Source organism: Mus pahari, chromosome 8 (assembly GCF_900095145.1).
Source record: "Mus pahari chromosome 8, PAHARI_EIJ_v1.1, whole genome shotgun sequence".
Lineage (NCBI taxonomy): Eukaryota > Metazoa > Chordata > Mammalia > Rodentia > Muridae > Mus > Mus pahari.
In genome coordinates this window covers 12,603,481-12,622,871 of record NC_034597.1, presented here as the reverse complement: position 1 = coordinate 12,622,871, position 19,391 = coordinate 12,603,481, and the positions used below count along the sequence as shown (strand labels likewise).

Below are 19,391 nucleotides of genomic sequence, written 5' to 3'. Positions count from 1 at the left end.
ACCAAGCAGCACACTGTGGAGGGGAGGGAGGAAGGGGAGGCAGGAGGGAGGGAAGGAAGGGGAGGGGAGGGGAGGGGAGGAGGAGATTGCTGGGGGTTGTAGACATGCTTTTAATCCTTGCACTGGGGAGACAGGCAGAACTCTGAGTTCAAGACCAATCCATTCTACACAGTGAAATTCCAGGCCATCGGGGCTTCATAGTAAAACCTTGTCTATAAAATAGAATATTAGAGTATAACAAAACATTATTCAAATTGATTAATGATTAATAGTGATTAAAATACACAACCAATTACTCAAAATTCTTTTAGAATAATAGTAACTAAAATACCTGCTTTCACATTCATTACATACCTAATGATGGGAAAGAGAAAAGGAAGGAAACCAGAGAAACAGGCAACATGGACACGCACGCGCGTGTACACACACACACACACACACACACACACACACAGACCATTTCCCTCCCCTCCCCAGAGAAGTTCAACAAAAGCTAGAATCAGGGGGCTGGAGAGATGGCTCAGCAGTTAAGAGCACTGACTGCTCTTCTAGAGGTCCTGAGTTCAATTCCCAGCAACCACATGGTGGCTTACAACCATCTGTAACGGGGTCTGATGCCCTCTTCTGGTGTGTCTGAAGAGAGCAATGGAGTACTCATATACATAAAATAAAATCTTAAAAAAAAAAAAAAAAGCTAGAATCACAGACTTATATAGCCCAGCAGAACTCCCTATGATTTCTCTGTATTAATAGATGGGGGGAAATGCAAGTCTGCAAAACATCACACTAAATGCTGAGCTAATGTGTCTAAGAAAGCTAGCCAGGTGTGGTTTAGTACACCTGGAGTTCTAGCATTGGATAGTTTTAATCCAGCTTGGACTATAAAATCAAAGCCTGCTTCAGAAAAGAGGGGTTTGAGTGGGAAGGGGAGGCTGGCTGATTTATCAGAACTTTCATTTCCAGCCTCTTTTCCCCAACTTCCTGGCTATAGTTTGGTTCCATAATGATGGATACCAAACTATACCTCAGTTATGTAGTTAGATAGAAAAATAAATAAATAAGCAATGGAAATACCTATTTTTTTTTCAATCTCTTCAAAGAGATGCTGTAGAAAGATAGAAACTAAATAAACTTTCTCTTAATATTATCCAAATATTTTCTTAATTATACATGTATGATAAGAAAGAAGGCTGTTTTACCTCTTGTCTTTTGCTTTTGAAAGAATACTGACCATTATTTAAAAATTCAAACAATGCAAAAATGTGTAAAGTTCAAAGTCCTGTAAAAAAACTAGAGGTCACCAAGTTTGACTCAATGAATATTATATAAATATGCACGTGGGATGTGTGTGTGTGTGTGTGTGTAGTGTGTAATGTGTGTGTATATATGATGTGGATGTGCATAGCATTTGTATGTGTGAGTGGGTACATGTGTGGCACAAATGTGTATGGAGGTCAAAGGACAATCTTAGTGTTGGTCCTCACCTTGCAACTTGTTGGAGACTTGGGTCTCTTTGTTGTTCCTGACTCAATATGCCAGCGTCGCTGGCCTGAGAATCCCAGGGGTTCTCCTGCCTCCACTCACCATCTCCTCTGAGGAGCACCACATGATAGACATAGCCTACCATGACTGGCTTTTACATGAGTTCTGGGGATTCAGGCTCAAGTGCACAAAATTATATGGCAAGTGCTTTCTCTGCTGAACTACTTCCCTAGCTCCACATGCACGTTTTTAAGATTTATTTTTATTATGTATTTATTTATTATATAATTATGTATGGGTATGTATATTGTATATGGGTATGGGCACATGAGCGCAGGTGCCCGTGAAGATCGTAAGCACTGGAGACAGAATTACAGACACTTGTGAGCCGCGTGAACCAAAGTGTCCTCTGGAAGAGCCTATACGATAACTCAGCAGTCGTCCTACATCCCATCCCTCGATATACTCTTTTGGTTTTTTTTTTAATATGTAATCTTAACAAAGCATCTGTAATTGATCTCATTTCCTGAATATTACACTATGATACTGGAAGGAAAAGTGAGCAAAAGCTAACCTGGGGAGTGAGTTCTCGGGCTGTCTTCACAGATGCCTGAATGCCTTCCACTGTCGATTTATTGGCAGTACCAACAGCAGCTGCCTTCTCTGCTGTGGCTCCAAGCCTTCCTGAATGGTTTTCAAAATTGGCTGCCCTTTCATCAAATACCTTGAGAAAAAAATAAAGACATTAAGAAAATGTATTTCCATATAATGCATCAGGAAACCTGAAGAAAGGTCTTTTTAATCTGATCCTGCAACTGCTCAAAGATCTTATTAATAAAACAATAATCAAATGGCAAATCTTGACCTTTACGTATTTCCTCAGAGGTTCAATCTTAAGCATCATACACAAAGAGGCACATCCCCAAATCTTCATTTAAACCTACTTACCAAGAGCACACACAGGACTATATACTTTACAAGTTCACAAATGCAAAGACTAAATTTCATTCCCCAAAGGCCTTACTTTGAAGAGGACGATGAACTCCTCCAGGCTCTACCATAGACATTACAATCCCCGAGTATCCACAAAGAGTCCTTACCTGACTCCAGCCTCCTCTAAGGTATCCCATTACCATTAATGTTGTAAAAACTCTGCCCTTGACCTCAGTGGGAAAAACGATAGCTTGTGCTCATACCAGACAGAACACAGAGGCAAGGATGGGTGATTTTATTAGTTCTAAATGCAAAATGGTTCTCTCGTTTAAAAAGTTAACTTTTCCTTCCCTCAGGGATATTATGAGAGACTCTAATTAAAGAAAAAAAAAACTTAACTTACAAATGACAAAAAGGTTTCTAATTGTTTGGGTGACATTAGGATCATTATCTGGAAAACAAGGTATACCAGACACTACTGGGTCAGGTTTATGCTACACACAGAGCCTGCCAGGAGCCTAGCAGAATACTTGTTTTAAATGTCCTACTGACAATAATTGAGAGTACCACTTCCATACTTGGTATCTAACTCTGACTCAAGTCAGACACTCTGTAAAGGTTTTGCAGTTTGATAGCAAGCTCCATTCTCGTTCCAATGTTCTACACCCACCACCTGAGGTCCCTTGACCCATCCTGACCTTTTGTTTTGATTCAGCTTCCTAGCCAGGCAGTGTTGATACATGCCATTAACCTCCCTCTTGGGAGGCAGAAGCAGGCAGATCTTGGAGTTCGAGGTCAGCCTAGTCTACAAAGTGAGTTCCAGAACAGCCAGGGTTGTTACACAGAGAAACCCTGTCTTGATAAAAACAAAAACAAAACGAAGGAAAGGACAGAAAAGGAAAGGAAAGAAAGACAATAAAATGGAGAATACAAACAGCATCTAAGGGGTTCCCTTTCTGGGAAGTCCAGAAACAAGTATTTGTAATAATGGTGTCACTGGGTGAAATAGTAGAGCTGCACAGCAATCTTATGGGTGTAAAAGGAGAGGCACTTAACCTATCCAGAAAGCAAAGAAAACAATAAAGAAGGGAGAGGAACCAGGCAGAAAAGAAGCTGGAAGTAATTAGGGGGAGGAAGCAAGGACACAGAAGGGCCAAGTATACAGGCATTATTCCAGACACGTAGTTACTGCAGAAGCATGGAGTAGCCTAGATGAAACCAACATATAAAGAACAACAAAAGCCAGACCATGGGGGCTCGGGGACATAGTGCATTAGTGAGTGCTTGCCTAGTGTGCATGAAGTCCTGGATCTGATCTACAAATTGCACAAGTCAGCTATTATGGCACAATCTATGAGTCCAGCCCTAAGGATGATCAAGGAGCTCAAGGCTATCCTCAGACTCCAAGGTTAGCCTGGGGTACATGACAACTAACAAACATTTCAAAAAAAAAAAAAAAAAAAAGCCCTATCACAAAGCTCCATCTTTATCCTGATGCCACTGAGAGGATCAGGAGATGAGGGTTGGATGAACTTTCCCTCTCTCCCAGTTGGTGGCTTAATAAATGATTCAAAGACAACAGAGCTAAGCAACCATTTAGGAAGTGGAGAACAAGAATAGGATTTTAAAGTGTGGCAATATGATAGGATTCAAAATGATTGTGATATAAAACTAATATGCCTGAGTTACCTGTTGGTATAAAAGACTAGGAAAAGACACTAGAAACAAACAATCTCAAAGAGAAATTCATCATATGCTAAGGAACCTATAAATCTAGATCCTAAATAGACAAGACAAGCAGATAGTTGAAATTTAGGAGTCTGCGATTCAGAAGCCTGGGATGAGAAGGCAGCACATCACCCTAGTGTAAGGAGACCCAGAACTAACCTTCTAACCTCAGTCAGAAAGAGAAAGGAGAGTCACTAAGAAACAAGAACACAACAGTTACCCAAAATTATACACACTGGATGGCCTTCCACATGTTGTGTGACGGAGTCTAGACATGGAGGTACTGCGACGTTCTCCCCAAGAGCTCCGCTCAGCACCAATCCTAGCTTGACTGACACTGCTTAGGGAACTGGGCCTCAATTACTGACAAACCAAAGCCCTACCCATATGGAACTTTCATGATGACATGAACCAGACAGACCAACAAAGAGACAATGCCGTGTGTGGTGTGTGTGTGTGTGTGTGTGTGTGTGTGTGTGTGTGTGTGTGTGTGTGTGTATGTGTGTATTGTTCTGTTTGAAACAAGATCTCACATAGCCTAGGCTAGCTGTGTAGTCGAGGATGAGCTTGAACGTATAATCCTTCTGTCCCCACCTCCTGAGCATCGGGATTCCCCATCAGCAGCTTTTGCAACACTGAAGTCTTTGTGCATGCTAAGCAGGTACTCAGCAAAGTGAGCTATACAGCCCAGCCCATCAAACATCAGTCACTTCTAAGAAGAAAAGCAGAAAATGAATATTAAGAACTCCCAGGGATGAGGGGTGGGTTGGTTTTGGTTTTTTTTGTTGTTTTTTTTTTTTTTTTTTTTTATGTATAGTCACACAAGAGTGAGATTTCAACAGAAAGGTGAAAAGAGTGAATAAATATAATTTATGAAAAGAAAAGCAAGTGTTAAGGCCTTGAGTAGAACATGCACATAATCAAGGAACACTACAGGTATTTAAGATCCACATGAATAGAGGAATTGAAGAGGATGAGGGACCAGACTTCAGTAGTTAAGCCACTTGTATAGCTCTACACTAATTTATAGGAGTCAAATACATCCCATCTCTTTATAGCTTTGCTTTCAACAGTTTTACATTAAAACAGCTATAGTAGCTGGGGATTGTGGTACACATCTACAATTTCAATATTTGGGAGATGGAGATGGGAGGAGTCACAAATTCAAGACCAGCCTAGGATATGTAAACAAGATCTTGTCTCAAAAATACAATACAACATATTGAGAGTATCTACATAATAAAAATCCAAGCAACATTTATTTACAAATCAGGCATTTTGGGTTCTATCCTGAAGAGTTAGCTTACCAGCACATCTCTGGTCTGCTATCTACTGAAACAATTCTGGCTTCATTCAGGGACAAGGAGTCACCAGAAGGGTTTGCACAGAATTATTACATCAATGAGTTTAAAGAATTGTCCTAGCCGGGCAGTGGTGGCGCACACCTTTGATCCCAGCACTTGGGAGGCAGAGGCAGGCAGATTTCTGAGTTTGAGGCCAGCCTGGTCTACAGAGTGAGTTCCAGGACAGCCAGGGCTACACAGAGAAACCGTGTCTCGAAAAACCAAAAAAAAAAAAAGAAAGAAAAAAAGAATTGTCCTGACTTGTGTTGAGTCTAAAGAGTGGTTCAGAAAGCTGTGGCAGGAGTAACCCTTACCCCTCATTTCTTCCTGACTGCAGTGATGCCTCTCCATGAGAACAACCACCAAGAAAACCACAGAGGAACCAGTTGTTTGGTTTGTTTGTTTTTTTTTAACAGACAACAAAAACATTTACTTCTATGTCATGCTTCTTGATATGTGATGAAAAGCAGCTCCTCTTGCTTTAATCTAATGACCACATATGCTACAGCATTCACTTAAAGGCAGACATAGCTGACACTTGGTGAACGAGAACACTGCCCTCTTTTGCACTTCCATCTTTTGTCCACAAGCAGCCTCCGTATTTCAGATACCTACCTCTTCTCTATTGGGTGCATCAGGAGGAGCAGTGGCGGCTACTGCCAACAGCTTGATAGGAGTTGTAGTATCGCTGAAAACATCGGACACCTCTTGAGTCATAGCTTCCTGCATCTGGGCTTTAAGATCCTTAAAAATATAGTTTATAAGTGAAAATGTATGGCAACACCCTCAAAGCACATTTGTTATGCCCTGACTCCACTGACCTATTCATTCTTTCTTTCATTCATTTACCTTCAGAACTATTTCTTGAATATCAAACGTGTACAAAGCACAGATATGATCCCTTCCTTGAAGGACACTATGAAACGACAGAACCTCAGGGCTGAGCACAGAGCAGGCTCTAAGGTGACATAGAGTTTCCAGTTTTAGCCAGGTCTGGTGATGGCTGCATTAACTACTTAGAAGACTCAGTACCGAATTTCTAAATAGTTCATTATCTTGAAAGAAATTAAAAAGAAAAAAATTAAAAATGGGAATAATTTTTATAGAGAAATTCAATAACCTCTAGCTACATGGGTACAATTGCTGCAATCAGAAAGTCCTGCCATGAAGATTGCCAAGAGCTCCAGGCCAGTCTGGGCTATAGAGTGAGATACCCTATCTAAATAAACACTGACTAAATAACAGAAAAATGTTATCAGCATAGAGCACAATCATGACAGATCTCTTAATTAAGTGTAAGTTAGAAAAATGTTAATTGTTGCCACTTGGCTTTCTCCTAATAAACTCTGATTTTCTATTATACTTGTCTCGTTTTAATTTTCCCTAAACCCAAAAATCTCAAGCCTCAGGCCAAGGTGGGGCAGCTCACTCAGGAAAGCGTTTGCCTTGCCATATGAGAACCTGATGTGAGCTCCAAAACTCCCATTAACAATGCTGGCACTGGACAAGTGCTGTCAGGCAGATCCCTGGGGCTCACTGGCCTACCCTACACTGTAAGTCCCAGAACAATGACATGCCCTGTCTCAAAACCTAAGGGTCCATGGTGCCTGACACCTGAGTTATCCTCTGACCTCCACATGCATGCACACACACTGCACAAAAGTCTCTTCTGTCGTTTCTCAACAGAAACGACATCAGAAAATATACCAAGGGAAGGCTACCTTTAAGGAGTCCTGAAGCTGGGATGCAAGTGCTCTCGCCTGAGGACTCTCCCCCTCCCCTCGGGCAGCCAGGTCAGCCAACTGAGCTGTTAGCTGGTCTACACGGTCACATTTGGCAAGAAGATCTTGGCGATAAGGTCCCATCATGACATTGGCCAGCCGATGCCCCTCAGCCACAAGTCCACGGATAGCAGCCTGACCTAAACCAAAAGGAAAACACTGAGGTTTACACAGAGACAGGGAGACAACTGTGTTGCCACTCGAGATTTTTTTGGATAGCATTTAATAGGAGTAAGGGGTTCCCTATTAAATATAACTCTTTGGAATACACTATGCACTAACTTTTCACACATATCTAACACTGACCTATAACCAAGCCTAACCTTTATTCCTTGACTCCCAGTCTTCCCAATGAGTAGCTTCCATTTACTAAATATCTTTTTTTTTAAAGCATGGTCTATGGATGGGGAGTGTGACATAATGTCAGACTACTTTCCTAGCACGATAAAAGTAACAAAAACAAAAATATAACCTAAAACTATGTTATATATTTTTAAACCATTTCTTTATTTTTAGTGTATGTGCACTAGTATTTGCCTGATGTATACAGGCAGCTGTGAGCTGCCATGGAGGTGCTGCACACTGAACCTGGGCTCCTGGAAGAGCAGCCAGTGCTCTTAACCACTGAGCCATCTCTCCAGCCACAAGGTTACATTTAATTATATTAGCCATAACTATCTGACTGCTTACTAAGTATTATTGAATATTCATAGTTTACATACATTCTGATAGTAACTTAGAAGTGAATTAATAGAAAAAAAAAAAACACTCCTAAATTCAAACTGCAGACCCAGTAGGTATGAAGAGTTCATCAGCACTGTGCATGGAACATGAGACTCAGTGTTTATGTTATTTCAGTCCTGTACCCAGTTAGGCATCTGCACCCAGTCTCTAGCCTCTCACCGACACTAGGCATCACTAACTTAAACTCTCATCTTACCCAGTGAAGGTAGGAAAGGTAAGCATTATCTTTCAGGCTCAGCAAATGTGCTAGGTAATCATGAAACAAACTATACATATCTATTCCTGGGTCTTCTTAAAATCAAACTTTTAGATTATAAAATTTTCAACTTTCAACTAGGCATTGTGGTACACACCTTTAATCCCTGTACTGGGAGCCAGAGGCAGATGAATCTCTGTGAGTTCAAGGCTAGCCTGGCCTAGATAGTAAGTTCAGGATAGCCAGAGCTACACAGAGACCATGTCTTTAAAAAAACAAACAAACAAAATCAACAACAACAAAAATATTTAAAGTTTTACAGGATGCTGTGAGGACATTATATACCTTTTATTGTCATTCCCCTCACCCCACCCCCTCACATACACACACAAAATGTTTAATTGGTAAGGACTATAAAAACAGAAATACTACAGAATGAAAATATGTATAGGATTGATAGTAATTAGTTCAAAGCTTCAATTATGAAACTCTATTTGTCCACAGCAAAATTATTTACTCTCTAATACTTCTCAATGAAATCATAGAAATCTTACTGGCCACACTTGGAAATGGAACCATACTGAAAAGTGACTTCCTGGTAGCTAGAGAACCCTTTCAGCACCTTATTACCAATAATCAAGTAAATGTGGCAGTGACCCACACATTTGCACTGAGACCTGCCCTTACCGACTCCACGGTCATCTACTGTAGGGTTATCAATCCACCGCTGCGCCTGTTCAATCTTGCCCTCAAGGTGGACAGCTGCTTTGGCAGGTCTGCTGTTGGCCACAGCCCTGTTGGTTTTGGTCTGCAGGTTCTGTAGCGCCGTCGCCACTTGTTTAGCCAAGGCTCGAGCCTCTGGCGAGTCTCCTTTCCCCCTAAAGAAGTAAAGACGCCCATCCAGCTATTATTTACATTGTAGACATGATTTATGTTGAGAGAATTTAACTGTTAATGAATGTTAATGAGAATGAAAACTGCTAGTGATTACCAAACTGATTTGAAATGATTTATTTAGCCCATAAATATGAAAATAGCTTAAATTCACATTATTTTCTCCTAGCTTGAGTCAGTCTTCACAGTTATACCACATCATGTTAACTGAGTTCACTCACTCACCTCTAGATTGCCTGCACTCTCACCCTGCCATGTGTAAAATCACAAACACACTGAGGAACTCGGTGTGCCTAAACAACCATGTCGGCAGTAGAAGCAGTATCAGTAATAACACAACTAGTCATGATACTGTATTTGAGTTCTAATGTTCCCAGGTATGCTACAAGCTCTCCCCTTTTATCATTTAATCCTCACATCAACCCTATGAGGTAAAGAACAGTATTAGCCAAAACACAAAACCAATGCACAAGGTGAGTAAGATCCCATTACTTAATTCAATAGAGTCAGGGGTCAAATCCAGCCCTTTGAATTTAGAGGGCACACTTTTCTATTTGGTTTTGATTTTGTATTTTACTTGAGACAGAGTTTCTCTGTGAAGCCCTGGCCATCCTGGAACTCACTCTGTAAACCAAGCTGGCCCCCAACTCATGGAGTCCTGCCTGTCTGCTTCCCAAGAGCTAAGATTAAAGGTGTGTACTGCCACCCAGCTTAGAATGCTCACTTTTAAACTGCCACCTATATTATCATATGGTAGTATCATATAACCCCCATTCTCTGCCATAATTGATTGAACTGGGTGGTCGCTACTCAAAAAAAAAAGAAAGAAAGAAAGAAAAACCCACACACCTGTACTCACAAATTACACTTAACTAGATTCTAGTGTTTCTCAAAATATAGTATGAAAGATATCTGGGACTTTATTTTTAAATTCAGATAGTTAAGTCCACTATCAAAAAGAGACCCTGATAAGTTATGCCTAGGATGAGGTAAAGGTCCACATTTTAAACAACATTTGCAGGTAATCCTTGGTCCATACTTTAAAAAGATTTTTCAGTCAAATAGCAGAGGCTCTGGAGCTAGAAAATCATGTTAGACCTGGGGCCTAAGTCAAACCAAAGGAAGCAGCCCCAAGCAAAGTGAACAAAAAGAGTGAACAGACACACAGGGTCCATTTGTCTACTAGGACACTGAAGGGGAATGAGAGCTCCTAGTGACTTCTAGACTTGGCCACAGTTCAGGCTGGCCTTCCATTAGCTTCCTTATGTATTTTCAATAACCCTTCACTTGGTACTTGATCTAGTTCCTAGCAGCCAGAGAACTTGAACTAGTATATTGACACAGAAATAAAACAAACAAAAAACCACATTAGTCTCAAGAATAGAAACTGTCCCAAAAGAACTAATTCCAAAAATGTGACACTGACCATTAAGAAAAGGAAAAGATGGGGCTGAGATGGCTCAGCCGTTACGAGCACTGGTTGCTCTTTCAGAGGGCTCAGGTTCAATTCCCAGCATCCACATGGTGGCTCACAACTATTTATAACTCCAGTTGCAGGGTCTTTTGACCTCTGTAAGCACCAGACATGCACGTGATGTCCAGACAAATACCCATACAACATAAAGTAAGTAACAATTTGAGAAAGAAAACACAAAGAATCCAGTCAACTTTATACCTTGAAATTATAGTCACAGAAAAGTACCTTCATCTGGCTCATCTATAAATATGAAAATACATTGCAAGCTGGTGGTGGCACATGCCTTTAATGCTAACACTTGGGAGCAGAGGCAGCAGATCTCTAAGTTTGAGGTTAGCCTGGTCTGTAGAGGGTTCTAGAACAACCAGGGCTGTTACAGAGAAGCCTTATCTCATGGGGAGGGAAAAAAAAAAAATCAACCCATCTAACAAAATGACTCATTTTAAAAATGTCTTTATTATTTGAAGTTTCTCTATTCTCCCCTCTTAACACCATGTTTACCATGGTTTTCCCATGGCTAGTGCCGCTGCTGGGTGGTTGTGTGCATGTCTGTTTATGTTACAATGATAAGAATGGTGACGGCATCCGTGGACACACATGAAGGTCTACTGTTATCACCATTACCAGTAGTTATCTCTTGGTCATCTAAAAACCATTCCAAGTGTCTATGTAATGAACTGTGTTAGGTCCTAGGAATTCACAGTCTCTGCCTTTTTGCATTCTGAGCCAGCAATGCCCTCGTTGTCAGAAGATTCTAATGAATCTCTTACTTTGGGAGGATAAAAATAGGCATTTTTCTCACAGACAAACAGAAATAGAACATATAAGTTAAGTGGAAGAAATGGAATATTCCCAGATGTTTGACTTTGGTTATCCTTGGAAAATAGTGCTCCAGGACTGTGGTAGAAAAGAGCCACTTCTTTGCCATCAATCCCTCTGTAACTTTGCTGAGGGCAGGTTGAGAAGTTCTGGCAAGGGGAGCACAGCCACTATACTACACCCCTGACCAAGATTGGTCCTCCTCTAGCTCTCAGAAGGTCATCCTCATGGACAAAGGAATTATTCTGGAGAGATACACATGGAGCAGTGATGGATGGCAAGGGCGCCAACCTGACATCCTATTGGAGGATGGGCCAGCCAGACCACCCTCCTCACATCCTATTGTAGGATGTTTTAGGAAATGATACTGCTTTAGTTTGGTTTGGTTTGGCTTGATTTCTTCAAATAGGGTCTCATATCAAATTCATGATGGAACCACAGGAGAACTTGAATTTCTGATCTTGTCTCTACTTCCCAATTTCTGGGATTATAGATATCTTCCTCTTTGCCTTATTTTATGAAATGCTGGTGACCAAACCCAGCCCCTACACAAGAACTCTACCGATTAAGCTATATCCCCAGCCCATGGTGCTGTTGTTGATGTGATTTTTAAAGAGAGCAATGTATTTGTCAGAACAAAGGAATAACTCTTTTCTATATAATCAAAGTAGGTGTGATGAAAGCCTTTAAGAGAGGAAGCTGTGGCAAGGATGTTATTACCGGAACAATCATCCAGGAAATGTAATTTAAGAATCCTTTATGTAATTGCTACTCAAGAAATAACGCTGCTGGGAAGGAGAAAGTGCCTTCTTATGCCTCCTGTCTCACTCACTCTCACACACACACACACACACACACACACACACACACACAAAGGAGTCTTTTCACAGCTAATTAAGCACTCATTTTCCTTGTGTCGAGGACAGCCATGTAACAAACAGAATACGGCAAAGAATGTCATAGTATATAAAAATAGAGCTTAAACGTGAGTTCTCAGAAGGCTAAATATATTCATTTAAAGCCATTTGATCAGCAACAAATCAGTAAAGTTCAATTACATCGCTGTACATTGTACATCTATCTGTACATCAGATGTTACAGAGGTAACATCTGACCTAGCCATGTCACAAACCTATGTAGCCTATGCATTTAACATGCATCATGTCTGAGGTAGGGTCCAAAGATCTGCATTTTGAGCATTAAATATGCATTTAACCTATGGCGAGTCAACTCTTTATGCTCCTAGAGTAAAATAAGAGAGAGAGAGAGAGAGAGAGAGAGAGAGAGAAGACACTAACTAGTGTGAGACTAAAAAGTCAGATACGTACTGTCTTCGCAAGTCTCCTAGTTTAGAGGTCAGAGCAGCTATCTCTCCAAGGGAGCGGAGGATATCATCTCTCTCCTTAGGATCATCACATAATTCTGCAATCTTTCGAGCTTCAGCCAAAGCCCCTCGAATCTGTTCTTCTCCTTCAGGTCCACCATTTGGATCTGCCAGCCAATTCTATACACCAAAACAGACAATGTAATCTACCCAGGAACCACATTTAAACTTAGCCATCAGCAATGTCTCTAACATAGTCACACCACATACTGGCACTTGTTTTTTAGAATGCTAATTCTGATCATTTTATGAAGGTTCTTAGCTCGGATTAAGATCAAATCACCCCAGCTTTTCTTTTCTAGGTACCATCATGTTATATCCCCCATACATTCTTACCACTGAGCTATACTTCCAGCCATGTTGACTTCCATTAAAATAAAGTTCCCAGGCTGGGGTTTTAGCTTAATAGTACAATGCTTGACTAACAAGCACAAGGCCCTGAGTTTGATATCCAAACTGAAAGAAAAAAGGTAAATAACAACAAAAAGGAATAACACTCTTTTAATTAATGACTTTTTTTTCAAGTTTTTCAAGTATTTGTATTTGTTAAATGCTTGAAAGATATTTTGTACAGAAAGAATCTGAAATTTGAATACCACTATGGCCTGATATAGTTGTTGAGGTTTTGTCTTTTACTGTTTATTATAATGCTAAGTGCAGAGCCCCAAGACCTGGAGTCTGCACACAGACGCTAGTGATCCTGCCCCCAGTTAACTATGAGTGGTAAATAAAGATGATGACAGCTAATAGCTGGGCAGAAAAGACATAGATTGAGGTTTCATGAACTTGAGAAAAGAGGACCACAAAGAGAAGGAGAAAGGAGAAGCCAGCTGCCATGAAGCAGAAGAAAAATGTACTGGAGAGGAGAAAGGAAGCCACCATGGGATAAGAGTCAAGAGAACTTAGGGCTTCCCAATTAGTGTTAAGAGCAGCCCAGATGGAACATAGTAAATAATAAGTAATAATTTGGGGTTATCAATAGAAAAGTTGAGTCTAACAGTATGGAGGCTAGGTAGCTGCCCAGCTAATGTGCTGCATCAGGCTTATTAAAAACATAATGGCTGTGTGTGTTTTTATCCAGGAACTCAATAACCAAAGGCGGGGTTGAAACCCCAAGCTAGGATTTTTAATATTTCTTACTACATACAGTAATGATTTCTAAGACAGGAACTTGTTTCAAAATCTAGGATTCTGTCATACTCAGACCTTTTAACTACTTGAAGTACCGAAAATGAAGATCTTTCATTCAAAATATAGACGTGAGTCTGCACCTAGGATGGTATGAGAGGCTGCTGGAAACTGGTCATCACTAAGGAGCATCCATTATCTACCCACAGGAGAGGATGACAAAGCACAGTGCAGAAGAGATGCAGGATACCTAAGAACCCTTCTCTTCTTCTCTCCGTCCTGTCCCTCCTGAGAACCACCCTTACCTGGGCAGCATCAATCTTCTTTGCAATGCTCTGCTTTGAGTTTGTCATGGCTTCCAGCTTCCGAGCTGCATTTTCCACTTTCGCAGTAAGCACATCAAGCCCTTGAGACACTTGCTGGGCCTTCTGCATGGCCACTGGGGAGGCTCCTTGTCCTCTGTTCAGCACGACAGATGTGGTCATTACATCCTCTCAAATACTTACTACAAATATTCATTTACCTAGTATGTGTAATTTTCATTAGCATGTGTACCTCTATTTCCCCAATAAGTTCAGACAGCACAAGAAAACAGAAAAAAGAAAAACATTCAAACCACCTACTTTCTCTTTTGTTTAAAAAAAAAAAAACAAAAAACACGGTTTGGTTTTGTTTGTTTTGTTTTGTTTTTAGAGACCAGGTTTTAACTAACTGTAGCTAGCTCTGAACGAACGCCTCATCTTCCAGCTTCTTTTCTCAAGTGATGGAATTATAAACCTGCACTGCTGTGTCCAACTCATATTAGCTTCAGGGGACTATTTAACCACTGAGAAGCCAGGCCAGCAAATTTTACTCATGAATTTTTTTTTTTTTTTTTTTTTTGACATAGCTTTTTTTTTTTTTTAAGGTTTATTTATTTTAAATATATGAGTATACTGTAACTGTCTTCAGACACACCAGAAGAGGGTATCAGATCCCATGATAGATGGTTGTGAGGCAATATGTGGCTGCTGGGAATTGAACTCAGGACCTCTGGAAGAGCAGACAGTGCTCTTAACACCTGAGCCATCTCTCCAGCCCCAATAATAATTATTCTTGATTATATAACCAAAAATAAACTTCAGTGGGAAATTTCGATGGAGATCTTACTGTTATAGAGGTTTTGTTACTATAGTAATGTGTGCTTTAGAAATGAGTAGCCCATTAGCTTGTCTTATTTATGGGGAATCATATACTTAAATTATTTGAGAACATAGCTTATACAGTATAAGAGCATATACCACATTGAAATCAATTAGATCTATGTGTCTAACTCCTGACTTTTGGCCCCTTTGGAATGCTTGTTCTCATGTTTAACATTTTGGGGTTTCAGAGTTTATTTGGGGTTTAGGGTTTAGGGGATTTTTGTTGTTTTGTTTTGGAGACAAAGCCTTCCTATGTAGCACTGGCTGGCCCGGAACTCATTATTAGGGCTAGGCTGGTTTCAAACTCTCAAATATCCACCTGTCCTTGCCTCCCAAGTATAGAAATTAAAGGACTGTGCCACCACAGCTCACAGCTTCTCTTTCTCATTTATAAAATTAAAGTGACATAAAGTGAAGGTTGATAGCAAGACAGCATTTGTCCTGTATTAGTTATTTATTAAACAGAGTGACTAAAAGGGTCAAAATAATATACTTGGAAATATCCTCTTAGTTCAGTATTAGACTGTTTGCCTAGACTACGTAAGAGTTTGTGCACCAGCACTGGGAAGGGGAAAGGGACTGTGATGGTAATATATAGGGCTGAAGTATGGCTCTCAGTTGTAGACAGCTTGTCTGAATTTGTGAGGTCCAGAGTTCAATCCCCAGCCCAAAGGGGGTTGAGGGTGGGGAACGGAAAGGAAAGGAAAGTATGGGAAAGAAAGAAAAGAGAAAATATAGTTGAAAATACATTGAAAATAGAAGTTTATAAATTACTAATATAATTAAACTATCACCACTACTATGATGAACCTAGAGAACCTTGACATGTATCTTCCATTACCATGCAACCTACAAACGACAAAGCAGGTTAGTATTGAGGGATGAAAAAAGCACACCGCTTCCCATGAAGTCTTTAAAGACTCATACATTTCCCTCGCTCAGAAACAGTAGTCTGCTTCGGTAAAAAAATGATAGGACTTAGTAGAGACCTGATTCCTTAAAATGACGTTCCAGGCCAGAAAGTAAGACTTGCCATCTTTTTACAAACTCGGATTATTTTTAGCCACCTAGACTAATAAATTCAATCACAGGTGTGACAATTTCATCATTTTCTAGAATGGCATGATTGAATCTGAGCTTCTAAGTTTAGGATAAACTCCAAAACATCCTTGTTCCCCTTAACAGTAAAGCGAGTCTATATTTACTATTTAAAACTGTATGTTCTTGCCTCTCTCGCTTCTCTAGCTTTCTCTCTTGCCCTCTTGCTCCCTCTCTCCTCTTTTCTCCCCTCTCTCCCCATGACCATGGCCGCCCTCTGCTTTTTTACTCCTCTCTCTCTCTCTCTCTCTCTCTCTCTCTCTCTCTCTCTCTCTCTCTCTCTGCTTTTCTACAATAAAGCTCTAAAACCATGAAAACAAAATTTTTATTTTGAGATGGCATTTATCCTTATTTGATATGTATGGGTATTTTGCCCACATGTATGTCTGTGCACTATGTGCATGCAGTGACTGCAGAGGACATCAAATCTTCTAGAACTAGAGCTACTGATAGTTGGAAGCTACCATATGGGTGCTAGGAACCGAACCCAGGTCCTCTGGAAGAGCAGAGCCAGTGCTCTTACGTCACTGAGCCCCACATGTATTTTTTTTTCTGTGCATATGTGTTCATGTGCATGTTTGCATCCATGTACAGATGCCAGTGTGTGGGTGTTGTTTCTCAGCTGTCATCCACCTTTTTAATCAGACAGGGTCTCTTGGTAGTCTAGAACTTGCTGATTAGACTACGGCTGGCTGGACAGTGAACCTCAGGAATATGGCTGTATATACCTCACTGGACTGGAATTATAGACCCCAGAGTGTCATGAGGTCTGACTTTTTAACAGATTCTAAAGATCTTCACTTATTGGCAAGTACTTTACCGACTGAACAATACACCCAACCCTTCTGCCCTCTTTTTAAAATCCATCTATACCAACACCATAGGGAATGAGCTCCATAAACATACTGCCAGGTGTCTCATACTTGTAGCCTTCCTACAACCTTAGAAAATGGAAGGAAGACTAAGGAAACACTTGTCCATGGTTTCTTTTAACAGTTCTGTCATATAAATCTAACTGTGAAAAGGTAAAAATATATATGAGCCAAATCCAAACTAAAAAGTTTATTAAGGCCAGCGAGGCAGTGGTGGTGCACAGCTTTGATCCTGCCACTCAGGAGGCAGAGACAGGTGGACCTATGGGAGTTTGGGGCCAGTCTGATCTACAAAGCCAGTTCCAGGACATCCAAGGCTACACAAAGAAACCCTGTCTCAAAAAACCAAACCAAACCAAACCAAACAAAACAAAATTTGTATTGAGATTTATAGGGTTAAAAAAGTATTCATGAAACCCAGAAGCTTGGACACCAATGAAGACATATGTGCTTCAGCCATCAAAGTGATAAAATAGCTGGCTGGGCACATTTTAAAAACAAACAAACAATGGGAAGATAGCTTTCTAATCTTTTATCATGAAAGGATAATGCAGGCCCCAGTGTGAGGCAGGACCAGTTACTCATGCCCGTTCTAGCCTTTTCTCTTAACAGATTAATGGTCTCTCCCAGACAACTACTTCATTCTTTTACTTATATTCACAGCTGTGTTTTTGAGAATTCCAAGTGAAAATTGCCTGCCACACTCTGAAAGGGATGCAGAACCAAAGAGCCAACAATGAAAAATTAGAAGAGCCAAGAATCTTGTCAAACTGCATTGGCATTTTTCCAAATGGGAACAAAACTTATTTTGTCCCTTCTGCAAAGTTCTTGCTTCCTACAGGGAAGACTGTTCTCACTGGGAAACAGGCTCAGTGAGACTCATGAGACTGCATGGAGCTGTCCCCTCTCCCAGGGAGACACACACTCCAAAAGTCATGAGGCTCCTATGGGTACAACACATCTAAAACTCCACAAAAGAATCCCTAATACTATACAGATATCTGCATTGCTTTAGGTAAAGATGAATGGTTTCATAATAATAAAAATTTTAAGTGATCCAAAACAAGTAATTTTATAAGCTATAGTTAGCTTGGATACACTCTGGATCACATCACATGCTGAGGTTTGTTTCTAAAGAAACGGTATGCTATGGACCAGTGATCAAGGAATTTCAGGACATTCTCAAAGCAAAAGCAAATCTCATCTCCTTTAGGAACTTCAGCCCAATTCAATCCTCTCAATGTCTATAGATATATTCATTAACCCCATAGAGGAGTATTTTTTTTAATCTACATTCTAATGCATATTTTCAATAGCAAACTAAGTGTGCTTATTTAGGGGTAGGTGTTCTGAAAAAAAAGATTTGAGAAGGATAAAAGGAAGGTAAGACAAATTATAAGGGGCTCTGTGAGATGGCTCAGAGTACAGGTGTACACATAAGAATAATAATAAAATATTAACAATTTTCAAAATAAATATATACAATAATAAACACAAAATGAAAAAAACTAGTATCTCATGTTGTAGTGGGTTTGGCCTAATGCTGCTTGTATTATAATGTTAATTTTGGTACTCAGGAGTGTCTGTACAGAAAACACTCAAGGGGCCCTGTCCCCAATTGCTTCTGATTGGTAAATAAAGATGCCAGCAGCCAATGACTCGGCAGGACAGAGGAAGGATGTGAGAATTTCCTGGGCTTGGCATGGAGAGAAAAGATGAAGGAAGAGATCCACCATGCCAGGGGAAGGTGAGGAGAGACGCCATGCCTGAGGAGAGTGGAGGACAGGGAGGCATAGGCAGCACATGAAGGAGCTGGGAGAGTGCGACCCAGTTGGGCAGCCCTCTGGGTCCAGGGCAGCCGAGGTAGAACGTAGAATTTTGTAAGTAATAACTCAGGCTTATCGACAGGAGGTAGATTATCCACATGGAGGTTAGAAAGTAGCCCAACTCTTACACTATTTAAGGCATATCAAAATACAAAGGCTGAGTATATGTCTTTCATTTAGGAACGTAAAACATTGGGGTGGATGGCAGTATTTATATATAAAAAAAAAAAATTGCTACACATGTAGCTAAGCTGGCCTTCAATACAGATAGCTGAGGAAGACACTCAAGTCTGGTCCTCCTGCCCCCACCTCCAGAGTTCTAGGGATTCGAGGCACCTGCTCCCTGCTGGCTAATGGGTTCTAGGAACTAAGCCCAGACCTACATACATACTAAGCGAGCATTCTCTCAACTGGGGTATACCTCCAGCCCTACTGGAATTTTCTGCCTATCCATACATCCTTTATAAAAGATAACTAATTTGGTCAGAGTTTAACTCTGCTC

General features: G+C 40.5%; 1 protein-coding gene across 3 annotated transcripts in view; it reads right to left on the bottom strand.

Annotated features, from left to right (window-relative positions):
• Positions 1 to 19,391, bottom strand: part of Vcl (vinculin) — a 99,717-nt gene that overhangs the window by 15,923 nt on the left and 64,403 nt on the right. For all 3 annotated transcript variants that reach the window (XM_021202925.1, XM_029541743.1, XM_021202924.2), the window contains exons 9-14: positions 14,215 to 14,368; positions 12,726 to 12,901; positions 8,895 to 9,085; positions 7,208 to 7,407; positions 6,102 to 6,230; positions 2,057 to 2,206 (exon numbers count right to left, since the gene is read on the bottom strand). In XM_021202925.1, coding sequence (XP_021058584.1) covers positions 2,057 to 2,206; positions 6,102 to 6,230; positions 7,208 to 7,407; positions 8,895 to 9,085; positions 12,726 to 12,901; positions 14,215 to 14,368 — 1,000 coding nt within the window. The remainder of the gene's footprint in view (positions 1 to 2,056; positions 2,207 to 6,101; positions 6,231 to 7,207; positions 7,408 to 8,894; positions 9,086 to 12,725; positions 12,902 to 14,214; positions 14,369 to 19,391) is intronic.